At 39.9% G+C, this 10376-nt stretch overlaps 1 protein-coding gene across 1 annotated transcript in view; it reads left to right on the top strand.

The window, feature by feature from the left end:
- Positions 1–3631: 3631 nt before the first annotated feature.
- The window catches only part of CAPZA2 (capping actin protein of muscle Z-line subunit alpha 2), a 55960-nt gene continuing 49215 nt past the window's right edge, over positions 3632–10376 (top strand). The window contains exon 1 of the mRNA XM_055420817.2: positions 3632–3790. Within this exon, the coding sequence (XP_055276792.1) occupies positions 3752–3790 (39 nt within the window). The 5' untranslated portion in view covers positions 3632–3751. The remainder of the gene's footprint in view (positions 3791–10376) is intronic.

Here is a 10376-nt window from a genome sequence, read left to right as displayed (position 1 = left end):
TGAGATTATTGATATTTCTCCTGGAAATCTTGATTCCAGCTTATGAATCATCCAGCCCAGCATTTCTCATGATGTACTCTGCATATAAGTTAAATAAGCAGGGTGACAATATACAGCTTTGATGTACTCCTTTCCCAATTTTGAACCAGTGTGTTGTTCCATGTCCAGTTCTAACTGTTGCTGCTTGATCTGCATACAGGTTTCTCAGGAGGCAGGTCAAGTGGTCCGGTATTCCTATCTCTTTGAGAATTTTCCACAGTTTGTTGTGATCCATACAGTCAAAGGCTTTAGCGTAGTAAATGAAACAAAAGTAAAAGGTTTTCTGGAATTCTCTTGCTTTTTCTGTGATCAAATGGATGTTTGCAATTTGATCTCTGTTCTTCTCCTTTTCTAAATCCAGCTTGTACATCTGAAATTTCTCTGTTCACATACTGTTGAAGCCTAGCTTGAAGGATTTTGAGCTTTACCTTGCTAGCATATGAAATGAGCTCAATTGTGTGATAGTTTGATCATTCTTTGGCATAGCCTTTCTTTGGGACTGGAATGAAAACGGACTTTTTCCAGTCCTGTGGCCACTGCTGAGTTTCCCAAATTTGCTGGTATATTGAGTGCAGTACTTTAACAGCTTCATCTTTTAGAATTTGAAATAGCACAGCTGGAATTCTATTAGCTCCACTACCTTTGTTCATAGTAATACTTCCTAAGGCCCACTCGACTTCACACTCCAGAACGTCTGGCTCTAGGTGAGTGACCACACCATTGGGGTTATCTGGGTTATTAAGACCTTTTTTGTACGGTTCTTCTGTGTATTCTTGCCACCTCTTGTTAACATCTTTTGCTTCTATTAGGTCCATACCGTTTCTGTCCTTTATTGTGCCCATCTTTGCATGAAATGTTCCCTTGGCATCTCTAATTTGTTGAAGAGATCTCTAGTCTTTCCCATTCTATTTTTTCCCTCTATTTCTCTGCATTGTTCACTTAGGAAAGTTTCTTATCTCTCCTTGCTATTCTTGGGAATTCTGCATTCAGATGAATATATCTTTCCTTTCTCCTTTTTCTTTCTCTTTTCTCTCAGCTATTTGTAAGGCCTCCTCAGACAACTATTTTGCCTTGTTCCATTTCTTTTTCTTGGGGATAGTTTTGGTCACCACCTCCTGTACAATGTTATGAACTTCCATCCAGAGTTCTTCAGGCACTCTATCAGATCTAATCCCTTGAATCTATTTGTCACTTCAACTGTATAATCATAAGGGATTTGATTTAGGTCATACCTGAATGGCCTACTGGTCTTCTGTACTTTCTTCAATGTAAGTCTGAATTTTGCAATAAGGAGCTCATGATCTGAGCCACAGTTAGCTCCAGGTCTTGTTTTTTCTGATTGTATAGAGTTTCTCCATCTTCGGCTACAAAGAATATAATCCATCTGATTTCGGTATTGACCGTCTGGTGATGTCCATGTGTAGAGTTGTCTCTTGTGTTGTTGGAAGTAGGTTTTTGCTATGACCAGTGAGTTCTTTTGGCAAAACTCCATTAGCCTTTGCCCTGCTTCCTTTGTACTCCAAGGCCTAACTTGCCTGTTACTCCGGGTATCTCTTGACTTCCTACTTTTGCATTCCAGATTCCACATATGATTGATTATATGGTATTTGTATTTCTCTTTCTGACTTCCTTCACTTGGTATGATAATCTCTAGGTCCATCTATGTTGCCGTAGATGGCACTATTTCATTCTCTTTTATGTTTGAATAATATTCCATTGTATACATGTACCACATCTGGTTTATCCGTTTATATGTCAATGGACATATAGTTTGCTTCCATATTTTGGCTATTGTAAATGATTCTGCTATGAACATTGGTGTACATGCATCTTTTTGAATTAGAGGTTTCTCTGGATGCCCAGGAGTGGTATTGCTGGGGCAACTCTATTTTTAATTTTTTGAGGGTCCTCCATACTGTTTTCCATAATTGCTACACCAATTTCCATTACCTTTAACAGTGTAGGGAGTTCCCTGTTCCCCACATCCTCTCTAGCATTTGTTATTTGTAGACTTTCAAGTGACAACCATTCTGACCAGTGTGAGTTATACCTCATTGTAGTTTTGATTTGCATTTCTCAATAATTAGTGATGTTGAGCATCTTTTTATGTGCCTATTGGCCATGTGTATGTCTTCATTGCAGCAATGACATACATTTCATTTATTGATTGGGTTGTTTGGTTTCTTGTTATTGTGTTGTATGCCCTGTTTGTATGTTTTGGAAATTAAGCCCTTGTCAGTTGCGTAATTTGCAAATATTTTCTCCCAGTGTGCATTGAATATATTTTTTTATTGAGATATAATTGACTTGTAACATTGTGTTAGTTTTAGGTGTACTACATAATGATTATGGGGCTTCCCTGGTGGCTCAGAGGTTAAAGCGTCTGCCTCCAATGAGGGAGACCCGGGTTCGATCCCTGGGTCGGGAAGATCCCCTGGAGAAGGAAACGGTAACCCACTCCAGTATTCTTGCCTGGAGAATCCCATGGACAGAGAAGCCTGGTAGGCTACAGTCCACGGGGTCGCAAAGAGTCGGACACGACTGAGCGACGGAACGGAACATAATGATTAAAGTAATAATTCCTATCTAAACTTTAAGGTCTTGCTACTCAATCTGTGGTCTCTAGATGGATAGCATTGACAATACCTGGGAGCTTGTTAGGAATACAGAGCCTGCAGCCCTATCCCAGACCTACTGAATCAGCAACTAAACTTCATAAAATTCCTAGCCAGTTTATATACACAGCTTTAACTACATCTTCATCTTTTTCCAAACCTGAAGATTCAGAAGTAACTAATAAATTGACAGACATCCAATAAAATTTGAAAACATAAGTAATTTTTTGATGTTGCCCAAATGTTTCACGGGAGAATACTTAAATTATATGTAATACTATAAATTATATTCATCGTTTATCTGAAATTCAATTTTTTACTGAGCTTTCGCATATTTAATCAGGAATTCCCTATTCAGAAGGGTAGGATCTATGTTAACGTAACTGTGTATTACGTTCATTTAACGAAGAGACAACAAATTTCTTCAAAACTGAGGTTTCTTTGGGTTTTACTTAACATTGTACATCTCCAGAGACCGCAGTACCCGCCATCCACCCCCGCCCCCGCCCCAATGCGCGCGCTTGCGCTCACACACACACACACACACACACACACACACACACACACACAATAAAGGACCAACAGTTATTTCTTTAATGACTATATCCGAACACCTTCCAATTATGTACTGGGTTGTAAGTGCATATTTAAACGTCGAATATTTTTGTCGTCACTAAAAAAAAAGTGTTTAAAAGCTATTTGTGCACTTGTTCACATTTTAGCTGGCAGAGATCAGGACTTGATGGGAACATAATCAAGGGCTCAAAATGTACTCGTCGCAGACTGGGTCCATATGGTCAACAGTGGGGAAAGAATTCTAAACTCAGGATGCTGACAAGCCCCCAGCAGACGGCGGCAGGCAACGCCTCCCCACTCCTGGCCGCGGAGACACCCGCGCACGCGCACAGCCGTCCTTCGGGCCCGTGGGCCTGGTGGCGGGAGGCGGGGCTCCCAGGGCGCGTGCGCGGGCGGCCTGGGCCGTGAGCCCCTCCCTTGGCGGGGGCGCGCAGCGAGGAGGACCGCACGGAAAGGGGGAAGTCAGGTGCCCGCCACCGCCGCCGCCGCTGCCGCTACCGCGGTTTGTCGCCAGAAGAAAAATGGCGGATCTGGAGGAGCAGTTGTCTGATGAAGAGAAGGTAAGAGCCTCGGGGGCGGCGGAGCTAGTCGTTCGGGGAGCCAGTAGAGCCCCGCTGTATCGGCCCGGAGTCTGGCCGCCGGAGAAGGGCATTGGTCGGTGCCCTCGGCTGCCCTTCCTTCGCTTCTCCTCGCGGCGCCCGAGTGCCTGCCCCTGTCAGTCACCCGAGGCCGCGCGGGGGCAGGTCTCCGCCGGGCCTGCTCGCTCCGCTCCTTGTAGGGTGTGTGCTCCGAAAATAGGAAGCGCGAGCTGGGCGGCGGCGCTTGCCGCGACGGGCGGGGGCGGGGGCGGGGGGCGCGGAGGGCGGCGGCCGCCGGGGACCCTCTCCTGGCCCCTTGGCCGCGGGGCCCTGTGTCCGGGTCGGGAGCTGCAGAAGGGTCTGGGTCCCGGCCTGGAAGCGGCCCAAGGACAGTACGCAGCCCGAAGGCCTGGCCGGGGTGAGGGCTAAGGGGGAAAAATCGCTTAGGAAGCAGACCTTCACTTCTCTCTTCCACTCCCTCCTCCCACTAGCAAAATGCTTCCTTTTCTAGGTTCTCTGGTTCTTTTTTTCCCCTTTACCCGTGGAAGTCTTTTTTTTTTTTTCTTTTCTTTTCTTTTTCGTCTTCAGCTGTAGGCTCTGCAGTTCCCATGTTCCCCTGGAGGCAATGAAGTTGCTCACAAAATGACGCCCCCCTCCCCCAGTTGTTTGCTACCCGTGTTGGCAGCAGCCCTCCTGGGGGCCGATTTGGTGGCGCCCCATTGTACTGCTGCTAGACTTCTTCGGAAAACGGGAGATTGTGCAACTCCTTTTACTGTATCTTAGATGCTGTGACAGCATTGGAACCAGATGAACTACTTAAGTTCTCAGGCATTTGAGGAAATCTGATCATTGAACTGGTTCTCTCGAGGTTTTATTTGGTCCCTGTGAGGTCCCACTCCCCAGTCTGTGTTTTGAGGGACAGGAGTACTCTACTAATTTTGAGTATTTCCTGGGAAAATCCTTAATGTTTCTCAAACTCAGAAGTAACTGACATAACTTTGAATAAGATAGTTACAGTTTTCGAAGTGTCCACTCTTAATTTAGTAGGACTCATTTTCTTAAGCTTCAAAGCAGTACTGTCATATATGAAACACACACACATACTGGTGTTTAAAAAATCCTGGTGTAAGCCTAAGGATATTTTCGGTTGGAACGTTCTGCTCCAAGTGTTTTTATATCCTGTGTTCTTGTACCGAAATGTCATGTTCTGTCTTCCTCCCGTTGTAAAGATGTAGCAGTCAGCCTCATCTTTAGTTTCGGAAAAAAAGTTGTTTTTTTTAACCTCTCTGCTCTTTGGTGAAAGTGATAATAAAACTACAAAGTGGGGAGAGCAACAAGGTTCTCCATAATTCACAAGCCTGTTAGGCAGATCCTTATGTACATAAAAGTTGCTGCGTTCACATGTGCAATATTGGTAAATAACCATAAATTGGTCACTGAAAATGTAAGCAGGTGTGCATACACGTTTAATATTAAGTAGTGCTGAAAAGTTTTTTGCAAAGGAATTGTCATGTTTTTCGTTCTGCTGTTGGTAAGTGATAATTAGTAGCTCAAGTGACTAGAAATCTAGCCGAGGAGAGAGTACTCAGTGTGGGAATTAATATAGACCTGTCATGTGTTGTAAACGCCTAAAATAGCGAAGTTTTTTTCAAAATGAGATGACACGATTTCTTATTATCCGGCGCTAAATTCCATAAAGTTGCGGGAATGAGATGGGGGTAGTCTTATTCTTTATGCTTCCCCAACACCATGTTTTAAGAGTAAATGAATGAAAACTCATTTGAAGGAATTTCATGGGTTTGTTTTTACTTAGAGTTTTGTAAAACTATTCTGAAGATATTTTACCGATAAATTTCTGATTACTTTTTTTCGTGATTTAGGAAAAATATTAACCGTGGGATTAAATTCAAGTAACTGGTTAAGTGAAATTCTAACAGTCTTGTTACTTTGTTTAAATGTTCTTTTTAATCTGTTGGAGAAGGACCTTTCACATAGAATCTGAAATAGATTTAAAGGTGATTTTTTTAAACTATATTTGAATTATTTTACTTTTTTTGCCACCTTGTTTGTAATTTTCAAGAATAAGTTTTTAATACTTCAGTGCTCTTGGAATTTCCATTACTGATTGCAGATATAAGGAAGGGCAACTGTTAAGACATGCAGTACCATGCTTTGTATATGCCTAACTCAGAAAATACTTTTAAGTTTGAACTAGGTTTTATTACTACTATTTCACAAAATAATTAAAATAAGTTTTGAAAAGCTGTACGTTATTCACAGGAGACTTAAGTAGGTAGTACAAACGCGGTATTTAAACCTTAGTTTGTCTGAATCAAAAGTTGATGCTCTTGTGACATTAGGCTTCCTTAACAATTGACCATAGAATCTGGACTTATAAGTTTGTTTTTAGTTTGACAGCTTAATTTGAAAAAGGAGAAACAGTAGTTCTGTTTGGTTTTAATAGAAATTGTAAATAACTAAATGTTAAATAGTGTTGGGTTTTAATTGGTGTTTTGATCATTTTAGAACAGTTTATTTTTCTTTGACATATTTAAAAGTTTTATGCCACTAGTATAGTTTCATATATACCTTGTGGTAGGAAGCATTTTAGAAATTAATCTAGAGTAATATCTTTGCTTTTTCAATCATGTACAGTTTTTTCTTGAGGATGCTATGAAATTAATGACTTTTTCTCCTTTGGCCACTAGGTTAATACGGAAGAAAATTACTTGAAGAAGCACAGTGAAGTTCTTTAAAGTTATTTGCTGTGGTGTGTGCTATAGACCTTTTTACATAGTTAAAGAAGCCCTAGGCAGGAACAGTTCCATGTTTCCATTCCTTGGTCAGCTGCATTGTACAGAAAAGCATTCTTTGTGATTGGAATTATGTGAAATTGTGGTATAAGGCTCAAATGAAAAGAACTACTTCCAAACTGCTCTCTAAATGAGAAATCCTGAAAGTCACTCCAGGCTTTGGAAGACACCTTAGTTATTGACTGGAAAGGATCTGTGGCCCCTAACCTCTCTACCTTCCCCCAGTGAGTAGAGCGATCCACTGTCATAGCTTCAACTTTTGTAACTTTCTAGATGTGTCTCAGGTACATAAGCTCAGCCCTGCTTCTCTCCTTAGCCCTGGTCACACATTTTTATCTGCTGGTCCTACTCACAGTAGAAATGCTCACAGTTACAGAGATGCTCAGATGGAACCTGTCTAAAAATAAATTTATAAACTCCCCTCTCTCTTCCCTTACCCAAAGAGGGCAGATACCCATCTCTTCCTGCTCATTTTTCTCTTTATGATTGTCTCATTGTTCAAGTCCCAGGTTTTTAACTTCAGGTTGAACTTTTTTCCTTCTTTTGCTCTCTGAACCTAACAATCAGTTTTCAAACCTTGTCTTTTCCATCAGAATATGTTTTATTCTAATTATTTCTTGCTTGAAAAAATTAATTCACTTATATTAATATTTTATTTATAACCTCAGTTGACCAGACCATTAACAATTTATGAACTACTGTTGTTTAGTAACAAATTTTTATTGTATGAACAAAATGCAAATTGATTGTTCTGTGACTACACAGTTGAAGAAATCTGAGGGAAGAAAAAGAGAAGAATGTCTCATGTCTGTTTTATTTGCCACTGCTGGACTTCTGTTATAAACTTTCTAGACAGCTCCCTCTATCTTTCTGCCATTTTTCAACTCCCCAACTTTTAGTTGCTGTATTCCTTCATTGCTTTTCCAAGGAGGCCCAACTCTTGAAAATGGTGTTCGTGCCCTTGTATTCCATTCTAACCTAAATAGTTCTGACATTTCAAATATATGTTGTTATTTAATCATGCTGTGACATGCTAATCCACATGTAGCACCTGTTCATTGCTCAGTAGCCTCTGTTTCCTCTAAAATGTGGGAATATAATAGAAGGTATATTCTCCATTAACTTTCTGTAAGTGTGACTGATGTCTTGCATGTAAACACAATATATTTCAGTTCTTTTTCTCTGCTCCTGACTTACCTGCTTTGAGAATTGGTACTGCTCCCCAATTCCTCCCCTTTTTTGAAAAATGAAAATATTACTCATCCTTCAAGATTTAGTTCAGCTCAGTTGACTAGTTTTCTTTCTCCTGAAAGCTGTTTTCTCTTTCTTCTGAACCCTGTAACACGTCATTAGTATTAAATATAGTTTTGCATAGTTATTTGTTTACTTGGTTTTTCCCCTTATATTCTATTGGAATTCCTTAGTGCAGAAATAATGCCATCTTTAGCATATGTACAATATATGTGATGAGTGCAGGGGTTCAGTGAGCGAATGAACAAAGGAGTCACGAGTTCACAGAATTAAGGAAAAAAACATTATTATGAAAAGTAGCAGCATATAAAGTCAGGTTTTAGAGGGAAAATCTAGTATGCCCACATTTTTCATTTCTAAATATTGTTATAGATTTTAAAGATTCATATAGTTAAATGAAATTCCTGGTGCTCTTTGAGGTACAGGTGGTGATATTGGCTACAGTTTAAATCATTTACACATGCTAAATATTAATATGCAGTTTGTATATTTCTCCCTCATACACAATCATAATCAATCATAATTTGGCTTCAGAAGTTTTGTTTGTATGTAAAAACAAGGTAAGCTGCTAGTATATCTCATCATGCTGGACTCAGTCTCTCAGTCATCTCTGACTCTTTGTGACCTCATGGACTGTGGCCCGCCAGGCTGCTCTGTCCATGGTATTCTCCAGGCAAGAAAACGAGTGGGTTGCCATGCCCTTCTCCGGGGAATCTACCCCACCCAAGGGTCCAACCTGCATCTCCTGTGTTGCAAGTGAATTCTTTACTGCTAATACATCGGGGAAGCCACATATTTTGTCATAATTCATGTAAAGTCAGTATTCTTATTAACTAAAAAAGTAAATCAGCCAATAAGCTATTAATGTAGAAATTATACATTCTTAATTCCATTTTGTAGGTGAATGAATCCTGTTATTGCACCAATAAAATGTAAAAATTCCTACAGCAAGCAGAAACTTGATAGTTGCTATAACATTCGTGGAGTTTTTCAGACTTTGCACATAAAGCAAATTTGTAGTACTTCTCCGTACATTGGGGAATCATTCCTACATATATGTAGAGGTAGGAGAGTCATATACGTAGAGGGTAGTCATATTAGAGTAGTCATGTACATAGAGCATTGCGTTTTATAAGGATTTTTGAAAAAATTGTAATGTTACTTGTTTACTTTGTGGCCGCACTGTGTGGCATATAGGATCTTAGTTCCTCAAGCGAGGATTGAATCCAAGCCCTTGCAGTGGAAGCATGGGGTTTTAACAGCTGGACCACTGGGGAAGTCGCGCGTTGAGTTTTGGTGTAAGAACACAGTACATAAAAACACTTGGAGACTACCGAGTAGATTTTAAGGTTGAAAAGTATGATGGGAAAATTTGGCTTGTGGTTCTATGTTCTGACCTAAAAGCTTAATTGCCTGAAGCAGTAATTTATTGCAAGAGACTCACATATATCAAAGAAAATAGGGGTTTCATAGAACCACTTACAGTTGTCAAAAAAAGAATTTCATAAGTTTTATTTTGAAAGATAGAGCTACAGTTTTCATATACTTTCTTTTAAGACACATGTTCTACTGTGAACCTGTGTATGAGAACTTTTCGTGCTCCTTTTAGTTCACAGATGTTGTACAATGTTTCTACTGAGAGTGAATGGAAACACTCATTTATCAAATATAGTAATACCATATTTCATTGGTTTCACAACTCATCATTTTCCATATTTTAAAATCTCTGAAATCAGGTTGCATTGTACAATCATGGTTTGTGAGACTGGTAGCATTTTTCCTTTTTTAGTGATCCATGAAATTATGCATCTTACATTGATTGTGAATTAGTGAAGCAGGGATATAATGCTGTAAGAAACACTGAAATCTAAACATGAAGGCATTGGTGGTGGAGGCTTTGCTTGGCCTCACCCATTCTCTGTATATCTAGTGTGGGTCAGCAGCAGAAGAGCCATGATCAGTGAAGTCATGTAGTTTCAGGCTCTTGGAGAATTTTGATCTAAATGTAGGCTTTCTGATATGGTTCCTACACACAATGGAATATTATTTAGCCATGAGAAAGGAGGATAGCCTACTATCGTGACAACAGGGATGGATGTTGAGCACCTTGTGCTAAGTGAGATAAGTGTAGATAAAGACAAGGACTGTACATTATCACTCATGTGGAATCTAAAAAAAGTCAAACCTGTTAAAACAGTAAAAAGTGGTTATCAGGGAATGTAGGGTGGGGGAGTAAGATAAGGGTACAAACTTATGAGTAGTAAATAAACCATAGTGACTTGATCCTTAATATAATGAATATAGACACCGTTGTACTAAAATAATGTGAATGAATATTTCTTCAGTGGAAGTCAAGGTACAGTATATAAATATATCCAAGTAACAAGCTGTACAGCCTAAATCTACAAAATAGAGCATGTGAAATTTACCCCTCCCCTCAAAAAAAAGTCTTAAACTTTTTTTTAACCACTGTCCCCATAGCAGTGGGAAAGAAATGCAGTGAA

The sequence above is a fragment of the Moschus berezovskii genome, chromosome 3, assembly GCF_049115385.1.
Source record: "Moschus berezovskii isolate FMDL1 chromosome 3, NW_MosBer_1.0, whole genome shotgun sequence".
In the NCBI taxonomy this organism is placed as follows: Eukaryota; Metazoa; Chordata; class Mammalia; order Artiodactyla; family Moschidae; genus Moschus; species Moschus berezovskii.
Note: the sequence above shows the minus strand (reverse complement) of the source record. Positions and strands in the feature narration are given on the sequence as shown.